Source organism: Stegastes partitus, unplaced genomic scaffold (genome assembly GCF_000690725.1).
Source record: "Stegastes partitus isolate 25-593 unplaced genomic scaffold, Stegastes_partitus-1.0.2 Scaffold1215, whole genome shotgun sequence".
Taxonomy (NCBI): domain Eukaryota; kingdom Metazoa; phylum Chordata; class Actinopteri; family Pomacentridae; genus Stegastes; species Stegastes partitus.
The window spans coordinates 143,233-169,577 of NW_007578946.1; the positions used below are offsets into that span (position 1 = coordinate 143,233).

The window sequence follows — 26,345 nt, forward strand, 5'->3', positions numbered from 1 at the left end:
AGTGTGTGATATATTCTGTAAAAGTGGAACACAAGCCAAGCACCAGATCTGCATCACGGTGAATAGATGGACGAAGGCCCACAAAGGCTATACAAAGATGTTTTTTGTTTTGCTCGTTTCATTCAGACTAAATGACTTCATAAAACAAAACTGGAGTGATTTTTGGCATTTTGTTTTCTCATTTTTTCCCATTTGGAAACAAACATAGACCACATGCTTTAGTTTTTTTGTTTTACCGGACGAAGAACCCATCTGACCTCGGTTTTTGGTTTCCAAACAAAAAAGAACAACAGGAGTCGCCAAAAAACAATAGACTGGTTTTTCATTTTTTGACACCATACTTGGAAAGTTTTTCTGAAACCGTTTCAAAACAAGTTGCCACTTTTAAAATTACGAATGAATTACAGATGATCTAATTATACTGAGGCCGAGATGGAACTTCAAATATCTGTAATCTTTAGCTGATGTTCTAATTTCACTCTAGTGTAGTATTAACTCGTCACATGTATTATAGTCCCTCGTTTTTTCCTAATATCACCACAAGAACATGTTCATTTTGTGCAGCGCCGCTACAAACTACTGTCTATATCATGGTCTGACATGTTGACACTGCAGCCTGCTGAAGAAACAGACGTGACAAAAACTGATATCAAAACGAGGGTGAAACATTTAAGGCTTCGGGTTAGAGGCGGGCGTGACCGAGCCCAAAGATTTATGGGACTCCCGGGGGCGGCAGCATTATGGCCCAGCGCAGCGCCACACATCATCATTATCTGAGGCAGCGCAGTGTGGCGGGACGAGGAAGGAGGCCGGAGCTGTGAAAAATGGAGCCGAGGCGACTCCATCTGGCACGTGGCGCGATGCCGAGGGAGACATTAACTGGAGGTAACACCAGGGTCCATTGGCATTTCTCAACAGCGTGATCAATGAGGCCAATTAGAGCCCACGGGAGGACGCATTTGGAACCCACGACGCCATCGCCGCAATTCCACCGGTGCCATCATAAAGCAGCCGACGCACGACTGCATTCGTCTCCCAAAATCAATATCCGCTGCCTTGAAATGTAAAGGACAGATATGAGGTTCATCACATGGACAAGTAAGAGCGTTCTCTCATCCTCGAGCAGTTAAACTCGTCCTCGTTTTAAAGCGGAGTCTCCCCGAGCGGTCATTATAGTCCACCCATCTTAGATCACAGTGAGAGCAGTAAAGCCACCACATGTTGTCTTCATTAAGCTCCACATCCATCCATCTCTCCCTGAGAGCCTAATTTCCTCATCTGCTGGCCGCTGCTTCAATTCAACTCCATGTGCATTTTTTCCTGTTTATAGCGAAAGATCGATCACACTCTTCTGTAAACAGCAGAGTGAACTCGTGTCAGCCGGAGATGGGATGTTCGCTTCAGACGAATGAGGACGACGTTAACGAGCAACAGACTATGAAACCTCAGACGTCTATTGAAAGTTACACAAAGGGCCATAAGAACAAAGAAACTGTCATAAAAATACAGCGTATATGAAGTGTTTTCGACTTTCACTGAGTTACTTACATCAGTCCTGATCATAACTACCAAATATTCATTCATTACCAGGATCTTAACCCTTTAAATGCAGCTTTGTTTACACGATAATTGTTTTTCATGAAAACAGAAAATTCTCCACACACTTGGTGATAAGTGATTTTTTTCTAAACAGTCCGATATGTCAATGATCAAAAACAGCAGTTTAAATGTGTTTCAATGGGCAAATGTTTGTCCGTAAGCTCCTAATGTACCTTTTTGTTGTGCACAGTGTGTTGTTGATGTTTTATAGGTTTCACATTTTCCAATAAAAATACACAATTTTGCCAAAAAAACATTTTTGCTTTTAGAAGACACAAAAAAATCCATATACTTAGTGGTACGTGGATGTTTTACTGGGTTTTTTATTGCCACATTTTTGTCTTTAAGGTCCTGAGTGTAACTTTTTGCGAGCACGATATGTTGGTGATGTATTCTGGGAACTGAGGTTGAAAAATTTCTAAACTCAAACTCCTTCTCCAACTAGAACTGATACAACTAAAAGTAAAATAAATAAATAATCAAACACTAAAAGGATTAAAATGCCCTTAACGTTGCATGAGGGTTAACATTTTAACATTTCAGTAAGTTTAACAACGGCTTAAAAACAGAATAAGACAGGAACATCTGAAAAAAAAAAGTCATGGCCGACTTCACTGAACCTGTAGCTGTTGCATGTTTAGCTCTAGTTGGTTCCCTGAAGCTGAAATCCCTCCAGTTAGCTGATTTTGCATTTAGTGATATTTGGTCTGTTCAGTTATTCAGTGTATTGATTAAGTTGCCACTGAAAAAGTGGTTATAGGACAGCAATAATCCTGTCTTTGAAGCTTTTAAAATGTAACCCTAAACTCTATGACATTTATCAGTAAGCAGCGTTTAGTTTGTGTGATTGTAACAAACAAAGGCTTTTCATGTATTATTTTCATGTTTAATCAACCTGCAACCTACTGATGTGACATCTTCCAATGTCTTCTTTATCTGACCAACAGTTCACATTTAATTAATTATATTAAAACATGCCTTTCTGGTATTTTTGCATGAAAAAAAGAACTTGCTAAACTTCATTTAGAAGAAGGGGAAAGTGGGAAAACTTGCTTGAAACTCATTGATTACTTGACTTATCGCTCCAGCTGTACTCCAGACCACAGGCGTTTACTGTTCGAGGAAAGAATGTGACTGTGCAAAAAAAGCCTGAATCATAATTATTTAACTTTATAGGCTATTAAAGGCAATTTTTTCTCCTTGGCTGTAGTTGGCTTGAACAGCCGGCGCTGTGTTATTCTAACTCCCTCATGCTCCTAGAAATATGTATAGATTTATATGCAAACTATCAAAAGCAAAGTAACGGTCATCTCCACCTTTCAGAGATAACTTCAGTGTCACAGTTTGAGATATCATCAAGCCAAAGTCGAGTGTATTTGACAACTACATTTTAACGCCATGTTATAGAAACTTTGGTGCTTCTGTGTTCATTTTGTTGATTTCTCTTTTGTAAAGGTGATGACAGTGATGTGCAGCTACTGAGCTCAGCCTCCAGCTCATTTATAAACTATTATTTTACAGTCTGACATAAAGCTCTCTGCTCCCACGTCATGCAAATCTTCAAATCTAAACAATGTCGAGGTGCAGTAGGTGGGAGTTTGGTCTAATTTACGGAGCAGCAGGGAATCGGTCCGGCCTCTCCCAGCTCGCCGCTATCGCATTAAAACTCCCGATCTGCTCTTTGAAAAGTCACGTTTTTGTCCAGTGATTCATTCCCACATGCCTCTCAGATTACAGTCTATCACTCCAGCACGGACAGACATACACACCCTGATCCTGAATAAAAACAGATTTGGTCCGTTCAAAGCTTTGTTTCACGTCCGCAAACCTGCATTCAATCCAATTTACAGCCGAATGTTTTCCTGATTGCCTCTCTGCAGAGTCACAGTCAGTAAAGAGATCTCCATCAAAGCCAAACTGGACACACAGCCTCTCTGTCCATCTGGCCAACAAAACCCAGGACCAGATGTTTACAGGAAAGCTGCTTTGTTTCAGTATTTTTTTTTATTTTTTTTAAATGGCCAGGAACTGGAGGCAGACGTGTTTCTGATGGATGCAAGATCATGAAGTGCTGCGTGGAATGCAACAACAAACGTGGAAAGTTAATTTATTCCTTTGAAATATGTTTCCCCAGTGGAGCCCCTGAATGGCTGCAAACTGTAGGAAATAATTCACTTGCCTTCACCTTTCCGTGTCCTTTTCCTTCCTATGAATGTGGACCGTGCAGCCGACGGGGCGATAAGGTCAATGTGAAGTAATTAAATAAAACAAAACTTCTTTTTGCAGACTTCTGCTCTGCGTTTCAGACCCTTATGGTTTTGTTTTTCTTTGTTGTGAAAATAACCAACAATGCATCATGATAATGGGATGTCTCACAGATACAGGCATGTTTTTCCACACCCTCATTTGGCAACAGAAGGAAATATGAGATATGAATAATGTCTCCCAGTCACCACGGGTGTTCAGAACATTTCCCAAGAATTACACAGTATTTTAGAAAATTGCCGACCAGATATTTTAGCATTTTCACATCTGGTGTCACCACCCAGTTACGGCCTCTCCAGACCATTGTTCTTGGTTTGGTTTCTGCGGTCGTTATTCTGCTTATGTGACCTTTGTCGTTTGGAAATGAACTTGTTTGCTGTCTTGCAGTGCGTGACTTAAGAAGATTGATACCACACTTGTTCCTGTGCTGTAAACATGAAGCTGTGTACTGTGCTTTGCTTGTTTAACCCTTAGAGAAACAAATTATTGTCATTATCAAATCATTTTGAGATCATTTTCTTGATTGTCTGATTCATCTTTTGGTCTTTAAGATGTCAGCAAATGTTAAAAAAAAAAAAAAAGCTTTTGCTGGTCCCCAAAGTCCAAGCTAACTTCTTCATACCACTTGTTTAATTTAATCAACATCCCAAAAGCCGAAGATGTTCAGATGTAAAACCTGAAAATATTCACATATGTGCAGTTGGAAACTGAATTGTTATTCCACAGTTACATAAACTATTTTGCTCGCTATTTATCAAAGGATTTTAGAGGTAATGAGACTATTTCTTGTCTAAAAGCAGAAATGTTTCTGCTCAACAAACTGAGTTAACACAAGAGTTTGCATCCATTTTTTTGAGTTATGACAACTTTTAATAAAATTATGTTCAACCAGCTAACTATATCGAGTTAGAACAGGGGTCTCCAATCCTGGTCCCTGCATGTTTTAGATGTTTCTCTCTTCCAGCACACCTGATTCAAATGATCAGGATCATTATCAGGCTTCTGCAGAGCTTGATGATGAGCTGATCATTTGAATCAGGTGTGTTGGAAGAGAGAAACATCTAAAACATGCAGGACTGTGGCCCTCAAGGACCAGGATTGGACACCCCTGAGTTAGAAGAATTAACTTTTACTCTTCAATCAAAGGTATTCTCAATTACTTAATTACTGGTAGCAAAAACCCAAGTTTTTAAGGTAATTAGTCATAAAAAAATTAAGTTATTCCAGCTAGTATTTAATTGTTATGTACTTTACTACTGTATTTGTTAACATGAGTTTTAAGTTGACAGATTTTTTTTTTTTAAAGTTGCTCCTGACCTCAAGGTGAAAAGAAATTTAGTGATCAAGCCAATTACATGAAGTTACTTCAACTTAAATTTAGTTGGTAATCAACTGATGCAGAACCTCAAGTTTAAAGTATGCACAATATTAAGTTGATGCAACTACCACCCTTTAAACCCAACCCTTTAAAATAATGTTTGCATTTTTACGTAGATCAATACATTCTAATTTTTATCATTTGTACCCATTTATATTTACTTTTTGGACAGTGTAAGGCTAGAAACGGTGGAAACTCCAGAAAGTAACGGCTCCCAGCCAGGAATTAGTTTGTCTGACCCCTAAATAAACCGAAATGCTTAATTTGGAAGAGAAGCTGGAAAGGTGGATTTTGTCTCTTTTACACAGAGCTCGACTGGCTGTTTCTTCACTTCCAGGCTTTATGCTAAGCTAAGCTAAGCTAACCAACTGCTAGCTGTAGTTTCATGTTTATTGTACAGATATGAGAAAAGAGTTGAACTTGAACCTCGATGAATTGCTAGAATGTCAGGCTACTCCTTTAAGGACAGGCAACGCTGCATTGTGAGAAGAAAATGTGTTTTTTAGACAAAGTGCGAACTGTCCCTTTAGCCAATCTCTCATTTACTTATTGGCAAAAGGCAAAGCAGAAACTAGAAATGACCCGTGTGAATAAAGTCGTCCAAACCTGACACCTTATCCCACTTTAAAACATCCAAACATCTGTTCATTAGCCTGCTGAGAGATTTAGAGTCAGTGCGTAGATAATCCTTCTTCACGCTGATGGGATGGGAGCATAAGGGAGCCACAACGTCTCCAAAAACAAACATGGAGAACTTTTAATGAAAAAGTGGATTCTGAGGAGACCCGGAGTTCAAGCCATGTTTCACTCTGACTGATTTGATTCTACAGCTGCACACAGCTCTCCTTTTTATCCGTCACCATATTTCAAGTTATAGTAAACTTTTAAAACACAAAAAAAAAACCCAAAGCTGCTCACCAATACGAGTTCATCTCCTTTGAGTTCTCGGCTCCAGAAGGTCTTCGGTCCGTTGCCGCTCACAAGAGTCTGTTTGCAGTAAATCTTGTTTTCTGTTTCCCAAGTGGCCAAACTCTGTAGAGAAGCAGCACTTGAATGAAGCTTCACCTGGCCGTCGGCAGTAAAGCAAAGTGATGGATGTGAGATCTGTGTGTTTATCGCTGTGTCACGCCGGTTTTTAATGGAGTCTTGCATGTTTTAGCCATTTTGTTACTGCTGACTTTCAACTTTAAAACAATGAAGTATGTAGATTTTTTAGTAGCCACTGGTTTTGCAGATTTGAATGTTTTTTGAGACAGTTAATCTGGTTTTTAATGGTTATAGCTCATGGCATGACAACAATAAGTTAAGAACATTTTTTTAGGGTATGTATTCAGACAGGGACGTAGGTTTAACTTTAAGTAGGGAGCATCGGATCCTTAATTTCTTGGATTTGACAAACCTTCATCCGACAATTTGTGACTACACCTGTGTGTTCAGGTGATTTTATTAATACTGGAAGCTACCAAACTTTACATAGTCCTAAAACGTTCACATGTTCTTATCCGTAGATATCATAAATACCCAGAAATGCTTAAAAATAACAATTCAGATTTATGCACATTCATTGAATGTTGATTTTAAAAAATGGACAAAGCCATGTCAAGTTTTGAATTAGGCCGAATTTCACCATCTTGGTCTTTTAAAACTTGAAGCAACAAAAATACAATGTGAGAACACACTGCACACTCATGATAGCAATATGTCATTTGTGTCCTAAAATACACCCTGTTTCATCGTCTACTTCCTCTAAATGGGATCGTAAATTACTAAATAAACTTAAAATTATGTATTGAAGGAGGCTTTATATTAATGGTTAAGACCATAAACTCATTAGAAAAATGTTTGCTTAGGTAGCAAATCAAGTGAGAAATAGACTAATTTTCTCATAGACTTCTACATAATCTGACTTCTTTTTGAAACCAGAAGAGTCGCCCCCTGCTGGCCGTTAGACAGAATGCAGTTTAAGTCACTTCACTTCTCAAACTCGGAGGTTACGTCTGTCTTTCACATACAATCTACGTACACACAACCAGGTAATTCAGTTACCTTACACTTTCTTCCATCCACCGTCTCCTCGTTGAACTCCTCGCCGATGACGAAGTTGATCTCGGTGGTTCGGACCGTGGTGGAAGTCTTGATGTAGAAGTGCTCGCCGTTCTGTTTTATTTCCACGTGAGGCTTGGATGCAGCTGCCACCGCTACCTTCCTGAGCATGGCGTTCACACCTGAAAGCACATGCAAAACTCAAGTTGGGCTGAGGATAAAATTCACACAACCACGAGGAAAGAATTTTCACTTCCCATCCATCACCACTAAACATAAGACCTGCTGTCTCTATATTTTATAGTCTGACATTGAGTTGTGTCACCTCACATTTTTTTCTGTCTGGCGCCAAAAAGAAGAAGAAAAGAAAAGAGTTCATGTTTCAGAGATGAAGGTAGAGTCATGCCACAGGAGATATTACAGTGTGAAGCTGTTGGTTTTTTACATTTTTACAGACGGATCCTCCGGCAGCTGTAACTGAGATTGTTATCAGCAGATGTTGCAAATATGGAGGTTCGCAGTGACAAGGTGATGAGAGGGAGGAATGTTGACGCCGTTTGCTTTGTTTAGCTCTCCTGTAGACGTGATAGATTCTGTCCTTGAACGAGTGGAAAAACTATCAACCTTCTCTGTGTCACAGTCTGCAAACAATCACAGTCTGGTTCCACTATTAAGATGAGATTGTGATCTTGTGCTGAAATTAAAACCAGTTGTTTTAGAGCTGAATTTGTCTCCTTATGCCTCAAACTACAGCAAGAACTTGCCATTGTGGAGCTAAAATTAGAGATATTAGACTGGTGGATAATCAAGTATATTTCTATTAATTTGAACAAATGTTAAAGTCTCTAATTTGCAGCTCAAGTGTGATGCATTTTTTTTAAATCACAGAACTGCTCAGTTAACACCAGTTTAACTCTGCATGCATTTCAAAGTCCAGGGATGGTTGTCTACAGTACAGATTGAGTCATATTCATTTCATGTTCACTCACTGGATCAAAACACAACATTCATATTAAAAAAAAGATTAAATTCTTCCTACCCAGAGCTTTGAGCAGCTCGTCGAAATTCTCGCTGCATTTCATTTTCCAGGTGCCCGCAAAATTCGGCATTTTCTCTTGTGGGGTCTTGATTGTGTGTCAGCCAACGCCTCCTGTCGTCTGTCTCCTCGGCTGCCTTTCTTCAGGCTCTTTCTCCCTCCGTCCATCCTCCTTCCTCCCTCCTCCTCCCTCCGTCTCTCCTCCCAGTGTGTAATGATCCCACACGGCAGACCGAATCCCCCCTCAGCGCTCACATTCACAGACCGCTTCTGGACGGTTTTCTCTTTAAATGAGCTGGAAGGTCTCCTTATCTGCAGCCTCAGGAATATGTTCAAAATCTGACTTTTTCCTCTACATTTCTCACAGGGGTGAGCCTTTTCAGGGTTGTGTAAAGTGTTAAATCCATTTTAAAGGATGAGTTTCTGTTCCTCTGACCTCAGTTGGTCTAGTCACGCAGACACTTTGGGGTTTTTGGTCCAGCGTCTGACAGTTTTATAGGCATTTTGTTTTGTTAAAGTTGTTCCGGTTGTGGTGACCTGGTAGCCGAATGGTGAGGATTCAAACCACATTTTTGCACGCTGCATGGGGAGAACATATAAACTCCACGCAAAAAGATCCCAGGTGTCCTCACCGGGATGCGAACCAGCAACCTTTTGCTGCGAGGCGACGGTGCTAACCACCAAGCCACCTTGCAGCAGACCATGCATTGTACTATTATTTTTCAATATAGTCCCCATTTACCTCAATGCACCGAGCCCACTGTTCCTTCAGACTGTCTACACCTTTAAAACAGAAGCCTTCAGTTTGGTTCTCCAACCATGTCTCTGTGGCAGCCTTGAGCTCATCCTCATCAGGAAATCAGGTGATGTGATTTCAAACTTCTAAACAGGTGACAATGACTGGGGCCAGATCTGAACTGGAGGCAGGACTATCATCACCATATACCTCAGCCAGTCTTTTATAAGGAACTTTATTACTGCCCTAAACTCAAAATGTTGGTTTTCCATCATTGCTTGATGTCATCAACTTAGAACATCTCTGAGGATCACACAAATGTGCTGTGACAAGTCAACTTGATATGTTTGAACTAGTGAGATGTTGTGTTGTCTAGATATGTAAAGACATTTTGTGTTATGCTGGGCTGAATACCCTGTTCTAAGAACTTCTTGACCCCCCTTGTAACTGAGGATCTGGAGCTGCGTGTTTCTGATCAGACAGTTTGTGGTGTCACCAACCTCCATAGTGTTTGTTATTCTCTCAAGTATTATATTATATGTGCTGTTCTATTCTCTCTCCCCTTTATCCTCACCCCAACCAGTCGAGGTAGACGCCCGTCCTCACTCAGCCTGGTTCTGCTGGAGGATTTTTTCTTGTTTTTTCCAGTAAAAGGGAATTTATTTTCTTCCCACTGTTGCCCTGTTCTTGGTCAAAGACAACACAAAGGAAACAATAGATTTGTTGGGTTTCTCTGGTGTCTTCACCTTACTATGGGAAGTGCCTTGAGATAGCATCTGCGGTAAATTGGCGCTATATAAATGAAATTCAACTGAACAAAAAAATAAATATTTCCTGTCGATTTTCACTGCCACAATGAGATAGACCTTTACAAAAGTCCAAAAACAAATTTTAAAAAGGGTATTTCTGATTTAAACGGTCTGCAACATTAATAGTGAAACTGTGTTGCCACTTTTTTAAGTAGTTTCTGAAGAGTTTGAACACCACAAATAAGAATCCATTCACCTCCATTGCAGCTAGTTCAGGAACAAGCTTTATGTTGGCATACATTTCCTCAGGTTTGGAGCGTATAAAACCACATTTATCCGCATGGCTAGATTTTATTGTTTGTTTATTTTTGTCCGTGTGTACACTCAGACAGTTTTCTGGTCTTCATGTCTGGCCTTGCTTGAGTTTGTTGAAGACAAACATCTCCACTCTCATCCAAAAGGCTTCTTCATCTCTAAGTGACTTGTGGGGAGTCGCAGGTAATAAAATATACCGAATCTATCAAAACTGATCATTTTCACTATTCCCTTGAAACTGTAGCACTTTCTAGGTGTCATTCAGATTAATGAAACATCATGTTGGCTTCAGCTGAACTGTAGAATATATTTTTACGCATGAAATGAGGACCGTGAATTTTTGTTCCCCATTAGTTTTACATACATAGAAACCACATCAGGAGAAGATTACATCAACGCCAGTATGAGGAAGAAGAACAACTAACCAAAAGCTGTTTCAGTGCACATCTGGACTTGCTATCTTTAAGAAACTGCCAAAATCACACCATTTATCAGAGCCAGAAACTGTAAAAACAGAAGGAATCATCAGATATTTTTACTTTCAGACAGTTCTTGAAATGTTTGTTCATGATGTGTTGTCCTGTGGAAGAACTTGATCAAATCTAAACCTAGAATTGGGATGTATCGCTAAAATCATCTCATTCTACACACTTTAAGCATGTGTCAAAAGTAGTGTTTGCATTGACCATAAACAGTAAGAGACTAATTATTTTGTGCTCCTTGATGCAACTGAGAAGCTTTAATAGACTCATCAACAACATGACTAAAATCCAGTGACTTGGCTGAACTGCAGGCTGTGTTTATCCAGAGTAGATAGAAGACAAGGATAGAAACACATTAAAACTATAAGATTGAAATATCTTTAGTTTCTAAAGTCACTGTTTATTTCAACTATTGGCAACACCTGTCAGAAGAATGTCGCACATGTTGAGTTCAGGGTTTTGTTTCTCAGTTTTTTTTTAAAGAAATTAAACTTTCATTTCTTCTTGTAATGATTGATGGCATTGAAAGTGTGTCTTGCTACACAGAACACATGTTTGAGTCCTCTCCACTTGTAGCCATGGCTGTGCTGTTTCTATAGAGGTGCAGGACTTTATATTGCAGTGAAAAATGAGCCCACAGTGACAGAAGAAAAAAAAAAAGCCCAGAAACTGCTTCAGAGTTCAGAGGGCTAAAGATGAAATATTTGAGAAAATCCACAATAAATTTCCACCAAACTTCAGTTTCATCATTTCCCCGATACTAAAGATGAGATATCAGCATTAATAATGGAGCGCCTTCCTAATATCTCGTGTCTCTCTGCAGCTTTTCAAACCTCAACCTCCAGTTGCACCTCCGATCTCTCAGCTACCTCCATTACATCCCCTGAGAGCGAGGGGCCCTTCCTCTAACCCCGGCCCAGTCAGATTTGTTCCCTTTCCGACAGCTCCTCATCCATCTTTTTGACAAAGTGCCTTCCAGACGCGGCTTGATAATGAATGTATAGAGCAGAGCGGGGAGCACTCAGTCATCCCACCAGGAAACGTCAGCTCAGACAGAGAGGCCTGGGCCGTCCTCAGCAGGCCTCCTTGTTTGTTTCATTCACGAGTAGATTTGTCTGGTGGTCTGCGGGCGGTTTTACTTCCAAAAGGGGAAAGTGAATGTTAGCGTAGAGGGACAGTTTGAGGATGTGTGGAGGGAAAAATGCGAGCTGTGTAAGCGTCATCTGCTGCCATCTGTTGCCCAGTTCATGACAATTTAGATTTTCAACATTCGTGTTGACGTTTTTCTCACTTTTATTGGTTTAATCTGACTTTAAAATGCCTGTTTTAAAGGGGTGGAATTAATTAGTTCTTCAGTAACATCTCCACAAAAGGAAATAAGTGTTTTATGAGTGTTGTTGCACAGTTGAGAACAGTCAATCTGCATTTCACTGCACGTACTGTTAGAACGTGTGACAAATTAAGAAATCTTGAATCTTGAAATCATTTTTAATGTTTAAAGTCTTTTGTGATACATCCCAATTTTATATAATCACTTTCATCTTTAAATTGCACAGTGATTCTGACGATTAAAATCCAACGAAGCAGTGTGATTGAGCCACGTGGGCTTCCCTCAGTAGATGCTTTCATGTCATTATCTAACCAACATAATGAGATATGACCTCTGGTGTCAGAGCGTCACCTTCGGTAAGATGTATGGTCGCCCCACGGTTATGAGAACATAAAGGAAACGCATTAACTCCTCCGGCAACAGAATCACATTTTCCCCTCTGAACTGCACAACAAACTCCCCGAGGACAATATAGGAATGCTCAATATTGACGTGTTTTTCCCCTAAATGTTGCGGCAAATTTGAGATTGCACAAAACCTCTTTCTACATACGTGCTGCTAAATCTGCATGTAGTGTTCTTGTGTGGGTCATAGATTCTTCATTACAGATGTTAAAGTATTTGTTCTCAACAGCTGATAAAGTCAGATCTCCACTATAATGTTAGTTTTAAATATGAAAATCTACTATTTCACTGTGCACTTTATTATGTAACAGAATGAATCATCCAGTATATACTTTGTGCACAAGTATTGGGCCAAATGTGTTCCTCAGGATTCATTTTATAGTTGTACAAACACAATGCTGTTAGTCAAAAAAAAAAATGTACTGAAACCTGCAAAAACAGAAGAACAGAAAGTTTTTTCCTCTTCAGAATGTATAAACGGATGAGCCAAAACATTAAAACCACTGACAGATGAAGTGAATAACGGTGATATTCTCGTTGCCGTGGCTCCCTACAGTAGGTGGGGTAGCAGCAGGTCAACAATCAGTTCCTGAGGTTTTTTGTGTTGAAAGCAGAAAAAAATGGCCAGTCTGAGGATCTGAGAGACTGACAAACTGTGATGGCGACACGATTGAGCATCTCCAGTGGTCAAAAGGAAGGAGAACCAGGGAGTCGGTAACAGGGTGACGGGTGATGGGCGACTGGAACGGAGGCTGGCCCATGTTGTCTGATCCCAGAGAGGAGCTACTGTAGCACCAATTGCACAAAAACCCTTACAGCTGCTGTGATGGAAACTGTGTCAGAAGTCACAGAGCGTCACAGAGCATGGCAGCTTGTCCTCTGATGACCACCAGAAGGATCAACAATGAGCCTGTCAGTGTCAGACCTGGACCATGGAGTGATGGAAGAAGGTGGCCTGAACTGATTAATCCGGTTTTCTTTTACATTATGTGAAGAACAGCATGTGTTGTTTATGTGGAGAAGAGATGGCAGAAGGATGCACTATGGGAAGAGGCAGAGTGAGGCTCTGAGCAAAGTTCACGTAGATCAGGGGTGTCGAAATCCGGTCCTCGAGGGCCGCAATCCTGCATGTTTTAGATGTTTCCTTCTTCCAACACACCTGATTCAAATGATCAGGATCGTTATCAGGCTTCTGCAGAGCTTGATGATGAGCTGATCATTTGAATCAGGTGTGTTGGAAGAAGGAAACATCTAAAAACATGCAGGACTGTGGCCTTCAAGGACCGCAGTTTGACACCCCTGATGTAGATGTTAGTTTGACACCTAAACACTGTTACAGACCACGTCCATCCTTTGATGGTACGACTCCTCTCTGCAGGATAATTCTCCCTGCCACACTGCAAACCGTTCAGAGACGATTTGAGGAGTTCAAGCTGTTGACTCAGCCTCAACTCTAATTGAGCATCAGTAGGATCTGCTGCAAAATCAAATCTGACCCATGCAGGCTCCACTTCACAACAACTAAAGGATCCACTGCTGGCGCCTTTGTACCTGAAACCAGAGGACACCTTCAGAGGTCTGTGGAGTCCAGACTGGAGCTGTTTTGGTGCCACACATTATCAGGTAGGTGGTTTTATTATTCTGGCAAATTTGCATATGTAGGTTATCATATACTTCACTGTACATATATAATTAACAGGAAATTAAAGATATTTGTTGTAGTTTTTCCAGCTGCATGTCATTCATTGCATATCTTTAAGTTTTCAAAATGTAAGTAATTGCAATTAATTTTAGAGTTTTTTTTTTTTAAAACAAACATCCTCTAATGTGCTAAGATTAGACTCAAATAGTGAAAAATGCCTCAAAAACACCTGTGCACCTTAGCTCATGCTCATTTTCAATGCACATTTCTTGAGCCAAATTTCACCTTTAAAGAGAAACCTTGAAAAGACCACAGAGCGTGTTTCAGCAGGACATCTGCTAATGACTTTCCAGACCGACTAAAGTCCAGGACCCTGAGCTTTGTTTAGCAGTTGTGATGTTTTATTGACCTGAAGACACACTGAAGCAACACGACGTCAAACCACATGGATTCTGCATGACAGTGGAGTTCTGACCGACAACAGAAAACTGCTCACTGACAACATAATCACACATGAGGGGGAAAGTAAAAGCTGTGCAGAGAAAAATCAGGAGTGTCGTCTGCAGGTTTTAGTTGAGTTAGTTTCAGAGTTCAACAGGTCACATCTTAGCGTGACCTGAGCAAATAAGATCAGAAAACAAGAGCAGCTACGGCTTCATCTATAAGAACTTTCAGATTCAGGAATTGGTCTCCACTCAAACTAAAACCATCTGTAATATTTATGCTTTTCCTGTGTTAAAAATGTCAACAACAGAAGTGACAACAGCTAGTGTTAAATCATATAAAAATATGACCGCTTCTACAAACCGGCCATATCTGACTACTAAAAATAGAATTTCTTGTTTTTATTGATTACCTTCCCTAAAGAGTCAATAAAACATTCATACAAAAGCAACACAAATAAACAAGACAATGTGAAATTTTGCAAGTCTGGACACTCGTGATCCCCCCAAAACGAAATCAAGAAAGTCCCCAGAACAAAAAGAAATAAATTAGATAAAACAAGCTCTTTTAAGACATGTTATTTACACAACTTACCGGGAATTTACAATCACATTTTGTGCTGAAAAGGATAAAACATTTACATTATTGCACTCAAACACACACTGTCACAAGATGGGAAACGGTTTTAGTCCTGTTTACTGCCCTTCAGTCACCGTTCCAGCAAAATGGAAATAAGTCACATCTTCCTCACCGTCTTGTTAGTTACAAACAAACCAAATCAGCCATTTTTTTCAAACTACTTCAAACACTAACATGTTTCCTAAAATGCCAAAAAAAGAGACTAGTGTGTCAGCAAACTGCAGAGAAAGTATTGTATCCTGTGTGTAATGTGTTGCATGGAATTTGTAAGTATAAGGACAACTTTAAATCAACATAAAATCTGCCATCTAACACCTACTACTGTTCTTCTCACGCAACATTTAGCAATTAAGAACAAAAAGCGGATTGTTTGCCTTGATTTCTCTACGACGAAGGCAGCGTTTAAATTTTAAAAAAAGGCCAACAGAAAGGAACTGCAGAACGGACTTGGAGTTTGGCGAAGGGAAGAGGATAAATATTTGTTTACTGCTCATGAGTGAGTGCGTCGTCTTCAGTTGTTCCTCTCAAACCTGATTAAAACTCTTCTGGGCTTTGGTAGGACAACGCAGGTACCTTCAGTAACCACTTGGCTCTGTCAGCGATTATTTTCTTCACTGAAATGACGCTCTGATGACCCGATGTATATAGAAAATTCAGTCCGGTTGCATCAACTTGTCTGCATCTTCCACAATATTGCATTCACCACCTTAATATGCACTAAACAGCAGCAACACATACAAACTACAAACCTGCTCACTGGTTTTAATGAGCCGCTTTGTTCGTAATACGTTGGTTTAAGTGTTAAAATACAGATTTAAACTTGTACATAAAGTAGTTGCTCCACATTGTTTCCTAGGCTGTTTTATACATATTCAAAACAAACCCTTTCTTTCTTCCAGTGTTTTCATTTAGGGGCTAAAAATGGCACGTGGTCCATAAATTCTCTGTTGAGGTTTTTTCTCTACCAGTGCCTCGAATCCACCAGCTCTGGTCTCAAACTCAGTTTCTTTAGCGTCTCGTAGCCGACCACCATGACGATGGCGGTGGGCGTGGATGAAATAATGCGTGCCGACAGCCCTTTGGTCAAACCCCAGACGCCCTCCTCTCTGATCAGCTGCCTGAACGTCTCGATGACCGAGGTCCTCCCTTCAACCTGAACAAAACACACAGTGCATGTTGTGTTACCATTTGGAAACACAAACCAGCATCACAGCGTAGCTTACAGCTGCTTAATCCGCTGAATTATTTGTGATTGAATCGAATTCTGTTTTCAGAATACAATAGAAAGTCTTGATGGTCAGTGCACTGAGCAAAATACAACAAAATAACAAATACATTAAGACACATGCACACGAAAAGCAGCCTTTAAAAAAACCCACAAAAGTAAAAAAATAAAGAGTTAAAAAAAACTAAATCTAACACTAGAGGTTGCAGTGGCTTCTGTACGGATGCTGATTGTTGTTATTTGTAATTATTTTACTAGAGATATATGTAAATATTGCACAGGTTTGAATGAAACATAATGCACAAGAATAAAGGGGGGAAAAAATAGTGCAGATTACTGTTTTGAGTAACAAAGTATGTTTCTGTCTTTCTGTTTCTTGCAGAAGAAAATTAAATAAAATTGTAAATTGTCTCCAAAATTATATACATTTTGAGTTTATTTGTTGGCCTTGTCACGCTTTCTTTGTTTAACTTGATCTTGAACTGCGAATACAAACGTTGGACCAAAACTGGAAACTAAATTTGGTTGCTCTTGATTATATGTAAACTTTGTTGTAACATTTCGGATGAACAAAGAGAAAATCTATTCTTGTTAAAGCTTCAGGACATGTTCCTATCAGTTACTACCTTCTTCATTATCTGTTGTTCATTGTTGTGGCTTCATCCTCTTCAATGAATAACTTGTGGTGTTTTTTTCTTGTGCAGAACTCGTCAACAGACCACAACTTTACTTAACCGGATTGTGGTAACATGAGACCTTACACACACATACAAGTAAAGCTGATCAATTATTAACCTTTATTGTGTCAGTTGTTTTAAAAAAATGGAACAAAGTGTAATTGACGTTTCTGCCAGATTTCTCCAAACCAAATAAATAATAAACATTTCTAGTGCTTTGTGTATCATAAACTACCTGCTATTTCTGTGCTATAAGTGGACAATTTCACACAGCAGCACCAAACAACCACATTGTGCCTGTGTTTCTGTATAAATCATGGTTACCTGTACTCTGGCTCTGACCACATCCATCGGGTTGGTCACAGTTGAGGCAGTGGCAGCAGCTAGAGGTCCAGCCATGGCTTGTAGGATCAGATGAGGACAGTCACTGGGAGCCATTTTGGAGAGTTGCTCTGTAGAACATTAAACAAAGAGTTTATTAACCACAAGGAAACATAGATGGGCACAAATGTGTTAAAACACAACCTCAAGTTCTTTTGAGAAAATATAGTGAATGTGTTTTTTTTTAAAATTACAATTCAGAAAACATCATCTCAAGCTGCTTACCAGCATAAAAGTGATAGAAAGGCCACCAGACTGCACTGTTTGGGATGTAAGTGAGTAACGAAGCCACGTATCCCCTGTAGAAGCCCCGGAAGCCGTCAGCAGCAAAAATCTGAGCCATAATGTTCCTGGTTTGGCCGAACACCTTCTTTTTAGGCTTTCCACCCTCAGTGTCAGAACCGAGCCGAAAGCGGGTGAGGTGCTGCCCTTGGCCCTGCATCATCAGCTGCTGAGACACAACGTCTATGGGGACAGTGATGCTCTGAGCGACCAGCGACGCCGAGCCGCCCGCCACCAGCGACTTCACCGTATTGTCCTCAGAATACTGGGAAACGTACTTCCTCACCAGCTCGTAGGTGGTGATGTACGCCTGGCCTGAGATGAGCGTGAAGGTGTTGACCATGAAGCCCCGGTAAAGGCCTCGGACACCTTCCGCCCGCAGGATCTTGAAGAAGGCATCAAATGTGCCGCTGTAGAGTGACTTCCCCCTCTGCACCTGCAGCCGAGTGCGGATCAGCGTGGCCGGGTAGACGGTGGCCCGGATGGTCATCGTCATGAACACCCCGAAAGAGTAGAACTTCCTTTTGTCGAGGTCCTCCCACTCGATGATCTGGATGTTCCTTTTCTGCTGCATCCTGCCAGCTGTAGGTGCCCCGTCATCAGAATGATTCCTGCCTGGCAGCATGAACAACAATGACAACAGTGCAGTGAGTAAAGGAGTCTTAAATAAACATCAAATGTCAGTGTTGACCTCAGATGTTACAGTTTGATATACGCACTACATAGAAATAAGCACAAAAGCTCCAGGAAATAGGGTACTAAGTGAATGCTGAATTAAGATTATGTAGATTTTCATAAACAAGCTTTTGCTGATTTACGTTTGATGCAGAGAGAGTAAACAGAGTAAATACCTAAACATCCAGAGCAAAAATATAAACATGGAGTGTATCCTATCAAATTCTATTCATTCTTTTAAACATAGGGGAACAAGTATTTCTTGTTCCACTACACCTATATACATAATGTTCCTCTACAACAGAACAGACATAATGAAGCACACAGTGCAGATGGGGAGTGGGGTCGTAGACCAGAAATCGCAAAGTACAAATCAGTGCATCCACTGTTTGCTGCACATCTATGACACAGAGTTAATAAGGTTGTCGATTCTGGCTTGTCGACAGTTGTCCCACTCTTCTTGAGTTCATGGACATCCTGAGGGACAGGATCACGTTGTCCATCCAGAGCTGTCTGAAATGATTTCTTAGATGACAAATGGTGAAGCTGGGAACATTCAGTGCCCAGTCAAAATGAACATCCAGTGTGCCAACAGTCCAACCTTCTCTTTCTCTTGTCATCTGTGGCAACGTGTCATTTCAATAAAGCTGCTTGTTAAGGTGTCCTTTCATAGTCACTGGTCAGAGGAGCGTCTCCGGTTGAACAGGCTCAACAATTTTTGAGATTTTTAACTTATTCTCTAAGTCAGAAAAGAAGAACATTTGCATGCTGTGTTTAGATTATATATGTCAGGACAATTTTAATCACCTGTCTTTTAAAACCTCTAAAAGCAGCTGTTTAAACAAATATTTCACATCTATGCCATCACTGTGACAATCAGAATACTCTGCCCTGTGGATAAAATCCTCCCTGCAGTCCTGATGACTGTATACTATCTAAATACTACACTGATACATACACACATCTTGGAAAACATTAGTAAGCAATGGCCTCCAGTGACGACAATACATATGATGTGTTTCCATCTTTAAGATAAGGAAAGATAAGATAAGCCTTGTTTTATCTCACCGTGAGGAAATCTGCAGCGTTACAGCAGCAAAGCAGATATTAACAAATATATTATGACATCAGTAGAAAAATAAACAAGAAATATACATAAGTACTGATACTGTACAGATTACTCTATATGTACAAATCCAGATATCGCACAGATTTCTTTGAATGTGGAAAACATGTTTACAGAATCATTTTATATGTAGAAAGACACCAGTATGGTAAGAATTATTTTACAAATAGAGCAATGCTAATGTTTGAAATACTGATATCACACAGATTACTCAATGTGTAGTAAGAAATTGTACTGCACAGGGTATTTTAAATGTACAAAGTATTTATAACAGACAGGTTTAAATGCATTAATGTTTCACCAGAGTGAAGACTGACTGTTCTCTATGTGTGGAGCAGTGCTGGTTGTGAAGTATAACATCTATGATCTGTCTTTAGTGTAAAAAGAAAAACAAAACCCACATGCGGTAATTCATTGATACTGGGCTAAACTATTACTTCTCCTTGAGCAGCAGTGTTTCACTTTACCTCCAGTCATCGATGAAAAAGAGTTCAAGGGTCAAGCAGCCACACACGTTAGCAGGCTAAAGCTAACTCATCGATCGACAGAAACAAGGAGCTTTGACAAAAACACCGAGTCACGTCGCTGTTATGACTGTGTTTTTACAAGTGTCGCCTTTCAAAAGCAGCTAACAGCTAAACACCAGCACTCCAGAGTGCAGCTGACCCCGGTGTCAGAGGACACCGTGTTCCCGAGCCGGTGTCAAACCACCTCACAGCTACATAAGTGGTCGTATTTTAGTTAATGACATTGAATAAACCTGACAAAGTAAGTGAAATGCTCACAGGCGAGGTGTTTTATATGATTTTCCAGCTGTCACCTCCTGGATAAGTGTCGTTAGCTAACCTGTGTTAGCTTGTATTAAGCTAGCTCTAAGGTAAACAGCGTTAGCATTGGTTTAACATAAACTAGAGTAGCTGGCACTTACCTCTTCGGACAGATGTTTATTTCAATGTCATGTCCTAAATGAAATCCTGGCGTGAAACCTCGTTTCAACAGCTGGAAACATGTACTTCTAACTGGCGTCGTTAGGTGGCTTCAAGACCTTAAATTATGAAGTTAGCCCCCTCCTGGCTAGTCGGCTAACTGTCAGATGTCTTCCTGCTCCCATTCAAACGCCATGCTGCTGTAACAGCCAATCGCAGGCGGTGTTTCTTCTTCGTCCCCTTTAATTTTGCACTTCAGGAAGCCTTCGGTGACTCGTTACTGTCGACCACCAGAGCTGGAGGAATACGTATCGACGTTTAACGAACTGCGAGACAGCTACAACTTTTCAGTTGCCACATTGCAGGAGATAAGAAAGTTAAAAAGGTAAATAATTCAAGTGCAGTTTTGAATTTGTCTTCGTACTTTGACCGAGCCCAGTTTCTTACATGTAGCCTGTAACTATGTTTGCTACATTAGCCGTGTAAGCTAATCTATGGTTATTTTCTTGGACTTTGTGTTGCATCTGTAAGATGTCCAAAGAAGGATAAATCCAGTTAGCGCTTTAACTATTAATCGATAAGTTGCCAACTTTTAAATCAATCAGCAACTCACCAAACAAAAAAAAAAACAGCTAGTTTCAGCCTTAACAGTAAATGGCCAAACTCAAAAACAACCCAGGTGTGTCCCTGGGGCTTTACAATCTGTTTACACATTTTACCATCGTCTTCAGTTGTTTATGCTGATTACTAAATGCAATGAAGTCAGTATTTTTACACTTTAAAGTGTGGACATAGTATTTTAACAAACTAAACTGTAACTGAAGTGCAATTCACTACATAATAATCTATCAATTATATTTTCAGTCAAACACGTTTTTTAAAATGTCAGAAAATAGTAAAAAGAACAAACTGCAATTTTCTCTTGTTGAAGATGACATCCTCACATTGTCTTTTTGTTGTTGTTGTTTTGTCCAATTAACAGATCAAAACCTGTAGATATTCAAACAGAGAAAAGGGCAAACCAGAAGTTTGGCATTTGTACCTAATGGGTGATGATGATTGGTTTCTTATAAGTTATACGCTATTATCAGTTGATATTTTAATATTTAGTTCAGCTATAGATTGTCAGTGACAGAATGTGTCAGGAGAAAACAGCCCAGATCCCACCCAACTCTCAAGTTGGTTATGGCGACCAAAATTTAAAAAAAAAAAAAAAAAAAGACAAACACACAAAAAAAAATCCTATAAAATGAGAAAATAAGTGGAGGAATCGTGTGTTATCAGTAAGATGAAAAGAAGAAGAATTAAAATGTATGTCAACAAGACATTTTAGCAATAATTGACACATTGCAGTCTTTGTGAAATAAACTTTTATAACTTTGAAAAAGAATTTAATACAATTATTTAATTCTGTGGTGTAGCATTCATTAGAATTATGACTTAATTCACTCAAGTAGGTAAAGTTGTATCTTTTACAACGTACATTTATTGGATGTTGAAGTGTTTTTAATCTGTCAAAACACTGGGGACAGTATTACCAATAACTGCATATATAATGTTTATAAAAACTTTAAAGACTTGTGTTTATTTACTGTTCGCGTGTTATACGCTGTTCGGTCCTCCCGCCGAGCGGTGGCGCTGCTGAGCGGCTCCTTCACCGCCACCAGAGCCGGTGTGTTTGAGCGAAGAAACATAAAACTGAAAGTAGTGGATCTCTCAGCCTGGACGAAAGTACGCCAACTTAAATTCCCAAGGTACAATGATATAATTTATTACTTAATAATTTACTAGCTTAGCTTTTATTTTAACACAGTTTTTTTTTTTATTATTATTGTCGTTTGTTCTCGTCCAGCCAGCAGACTTTCTTTATTATGAACTAGCTAGCTGTATAGCATGCTAGCTAACTAGCATGCTGAGATATTGCAGATTCATTCTGTTGCAGCAGTTAGCTAGCTAGCTGTCAGACTATCAGAGCACATACTGTTTCTGTGGTCAACTTGTGTTTGGAGCTAATCTATGGGACAATACATTTTTGTATACTGAAAGGTGACATTTACTTCTTTTGTCCATGAAAACAGAACAGCGTCATTGTCAATGCAAACATACTTTCTTCTCCTTGTTGGTTCCTGGTTTCTGCTGGTTGCCCCTGTTGATAACTACTGTTGTTTTGTACTTTACAGGATATTTCCAGTGACGTAAGAAAATGGTTGGTTGCTGTTAAGATTCTTATAGACTTTACAAATTATTCAGGATGTTATTTTTGCATGTTTTGTCATCTGTAACCTGTTCTATTTTTAATAATTTGTTTGTGTTTAGTCTCGCAGATATGACTCCCGGACAACCATATTTTCTCCAGAAGGCAAGTGTTGTAACTTTATTAACACTTCATAATCAGATATTCACAAGATGCATCTTGTGTTGCCTGCACACTATTACTTTATTATGATTTTCTTTTCTTTTTTTTGCGTTATACTACACAGTTATCTTTTGCAGAAGCAACATTTTCAAATACAATGAATTTTAACTGGATTTTCCAGTAAGGTTTTGTGGTTTGATCAGTGCTTTCCCATGATTTTATGGTCCCACCAGTGACTTTGAAATGGAGAAAATTCACCACAACATAAAAATCTTTTGTTAGTAGTTGAATTAGAGTCTTTTTATATATTTAACCTCAGAGTGCCTCAGATACTCTTTGGACTGCCAAACAATACTAAAAACCTAAACCAGTACAAGATTTACTTACTAGTTGTAGACATCATTAGTGAAATTATTGTCAAATGTAGGTCTAAAATGTTGTGGATTGTTTAACAAAAACATCATCATATAATTTACAGGACGCCTGTATCAAGTGGAGTATGCGATGGAAGCCATCGGTCACGCTGGAACATGTCTGGGGATTCTAGCTAATGATGGAGTGCTGTTGGCAGCAGAGAGACGCAACATCCACAAACTGCTTGATGAGGTTTTCTTCTCTGAGAAGATCTACAAGCTCAATGAGTGAGTGAACTGAACTGCAGCTCCCATTCCTACAATAAAACTTAAAATGTTTTTTAAATCTAACATTGTGTGTGTGGTCTCATATGTGATTATCTTTGCAGAGACATGGCCTGCAGTGTTGCTGGGATCACATCAGATGCTAATGTACTGACAAATGAGCTGCGGCTAATTGCACAGAGGTAAGTTCCAGAGAAAAACCAGACAACCATTTCAACTTTATGGCTGTTCCAAAAAAAACATTTTTTAGTGTTTCTGGTATTTACCAGACAGTTTGTTCAATGAGTTTAGCAGAAATAGCAAATGTAATAGTATTTGCATCCTCAAAAGGATTGTACATGCATGTCATTTGTTCTATTCTACTCTATTGGTAACTGAAAAACGAGATAAAACTACCACAAAAAAGTAGAACATTTCATACAAACAAACAGGATTTTTTTTTTCTGTAGAGAAGCCTAAATATTTAGTTCCACTCGTACAAACTTTGAATTTGTTTAAGTCTCTCATCATTTAAATGATGTTGCCACCAGCCAAATGGTAATCTGAATTTCCCTAAATGTCTGTCCTTAGTTTGTAGCCATTTATCACATTTACCACCAACCACTGACATGTTTCATTTTCTCTTCAGGTACTTACTGCAGTACCAGGAGCCGATTCCCTGCGAGCAGCTGGTCACAGCCCTGTGTGACATTAAGCAAGCCTACACACAGTTTGGAGGTAAGATGCCCTGCGATCTCCTTGCATACTTTATTGCATTTATCCCTTCATGTTGCTGAAGGATTCCAGCATGTGAATCTCCTTTGGTGACAGCATATTGTCATTCTTAACATTTACAGTATGTTTGTTTAGACACATCCCCAAAGCACTTGATCAAATACCATAGTAGCAACCAAGCTACAAGTATTTTTATCTCTGTGGATTTTGACGTTGTGTAACAGTTGTGTGATTTGTCTTGACAGGAAAGAGGCCGTTTGGTGTTTCTCTGCTGTACATGGGCTGGGACAAACACTACGGCTTCCAGTTGTACCAGAGTGACCCCAGCGGCAACTATGGAGGCTGGAAGGCAACTTGTATCGGCAACAACAGCGCTGTAAGTCTAAAATGACACTGACAGTGAAAATCAGTCAGGTGATCTCAGTAGAAACAACAGGCAACAGTAGGAAATAATAAAAATGATTGCAGTCATCCTGAATGTGAAAAGCATGCAGGATACTTTCCTGAGTCACCTTTTTTTTTTTTTTAAATGTCTGGCTTCAGTGGTTTTGATCAGATAGAGGATGTAAAACTTTTGCCAGCACTGTTAGTTAACGATGTTTACTCTCATGTCAGCGGCAAAATACAATTCACTGCAATTTTCGGTTAAAATTTTCCGGCTGAAGCAAAAACATAATTTTAGCTGTACTCTTCCTATGCATGTTGTTTGATTTGTTGACTTGTTGGCCTCAGGCGGCAGTGTCCATGCTGAAGCAGGACTACAAAGAGGGAGAGATGACGCTGTCCTCGGCTCTGGCTTTGGCCGTCAAAGTCCTCAACAAAACAATGGATGTCAGCAAGCTCTCAGCAGAGAAAGGTGAGGTTCAAAAGGACTTTCCTCTTGTTTCTAATTCCTTTCATCTGCAGTGTAAATTAAAGTTGCTTATGACCTTCAGCAGCTCTGCCAAAATGGAAGTGCATGCATTGTTTTACTGCACCAAGTCTGGTATCATAAGTAACAGCAGTAAACTGTCTGAGAGTAGCACCAAATTATGGTTAAAGAGTTGAGTTATTATCTACACATCCATCAACACATACAGTAGCAGCTACTTAGTGACTAATGGACAGAATTTGTTTACTGTCTTTGTGCTAAAGGTCTTTTGGGCACACCAGCTTCCTGTATGTAATAACCCAACACTGTATCACATTGACTGTTTCAGTTGAAATCGCCACTCTGACGAGGGAAGACGGGAAAACAAAAATCAAGGTTCTGAAACTGAAAGAAGTGGAGGAGCTGATCAAGCGCCACGAGGCTGAAGAGGCCAAGGCTGAGAAGGACAAAAAGGAGAAGGAGCAGAAGGAGAAGGACAAATAAATCATCAAATCGTTATTTTTTCCTTTTGTGTCACCAAATCCTGTATTGTTTTGTCTTTTACATTAAACGTTTGGAAACTGATGGACGTGTTGTCATCTGTGTATTTAGCAAAAGGAACATCTTTTTGGTTACTCCTCAAAACACATTGTATACATTTGGTAAAGTAAAGATACTTTTTGAAGTCAGTAGAACAATAAACTGCAAAATCAAAACATCTGTCCTGACAAAAGAGTTCTCTGACTGAAAAGCAGGCACAGAGGCATTATCATGTGTTTATTTATTTTTTTAAAAATCGACTCAAATTAACATTTATAGACACATTGGTGCTTGCTAAATGGGGTATTTCTTTGTTTTGCCACATGGTGGAGTTGTCCGTCTTGTGGATGTACCTTCATCATAGAAGAACAAAATGTGTTTTACTGTAATTGCACAATTATCAATATATCAATGACAAGGGGAATTTTCCCTTAAAACAAAAAGAACAAACGTGTCACAGCAGACAAGTCGCAGAGACCAAAATCTTGGTCTCTGCGACTTGTCTGTAGTTAAAGCTATGCAGCTGTTGTGTTTTACATCTTGTAAGACAGAAACAATAAAGCTGTAAAGCAACAGCTGCAAACAAAACATTTAAAAATAAACTATTTGTTGTGGAAAAACTTGATTAAAGCAGCAAATTCTACATTTTGTTTTGGTTTAAATCACAATATCAACACTTTACCAGTCAGGATGGTTAAAATTGATTATTTAACGTCTTGTATAACCAGTTTTTCTGACTGTTAAATAATAAAAAGTTTGTTGTGCAACAGGCACAGTGAACATCACATCCTTCAGTCTCCTATCAGTGAGGGGATTTCCTGTGTCATGTGCTGTTTTTACCACTTGATGGCGATAGTGCTCACTCTTTCAATATATTAAGGTTGACATATTTC

General features: G+C 39.5%; 3 protein-coding genes across 3 annotated transcripts in view; 1 reads left to right on the top strand and 2 right to left on the bottom strand.

Moving 5' to 3' along the window:
• LOC103368874 (cellular retinoic acid-binding protein 1) overlaps positions 1-8,477 on the bottom strand; it is a 9,502-nt gene extending 1,025 nt beyond the window's left edge. Inside the window, exons 1-3 of the mRNA XM_008297399.1 lie at positions 8,325-8,477; positions 7,289-7,467; positions 6,161-6,274 (exon numbers count right to left, since the gene is read on the bottom strand). Coding sequence (XP_008295621.1) covers positions 6,161-6,274; positions 7,289-7,467; positions 8,325-8,394 — 363 coding nt within the window. The 5' untranslated portion in view covers positions 8,395-8,477. The remainder of the gene's footprint in view (positions 1-6,160; positions 6,275-7,288; positions 7,468-8,324) is intronic.
• A 5,881-nt stretch (positions 8,478-14,358) lies between these two features.
• slc25a44b (solute carrier family 25 member 44b) lies at positions 14,359-20,438 on the bottom strand. The gene is made up of 4 exons (XM_008297401.1): positions 20,357-20,438; positions 17,571-18,242; positions 17,289-17,416; positions 14,359-16,215 (listed from the first exon to the last, which is right to left on the bottom strand). Exons 2-4 carry the CDS (start codon positions 18,199-18,201, stop codon positions 16,024-16,026), a joined length of 951 nt encoding a protein of 316 aa, XP_008295623.1. The 5' UTR covers positions 18,202-18,242; positions 20,357-20,438; the 3' UTR covers positions 14,359-16,023.
• A 1,575-nt stretch (positions 20,439-22,013) lies between these two features.
• LOC103368876 (proteasome subunit alpha type-4-like) lies at positions 22,014-25,497 on the top strand. Its single transcript, XM_008297402.1, has 9 exons — positions 22,014-22,108; positions 22,535-22,560; positions 22,671-22,713; positions 23,189-23,351; positions 23,453-23,530; positions 23,977-24,065; positions 24,308-24,438; positions 24,795-24,918; positions 25,262-25,497. The coding sequence occupies exons 2-9, from the start codon at positions 22,558-22,560 to the stop codon at positions 25,414-25,416; spliced, it is 786 nt and encodes a 261-aa protein (XP_008295624.1). The 5' UTR covers positions 22,014-22,108; positions 22,535-22,557; the 3' UTR covers positions 25,417-25,497.
• Positions 25,498-26,345: the final 848 nt, after the last annotated feature.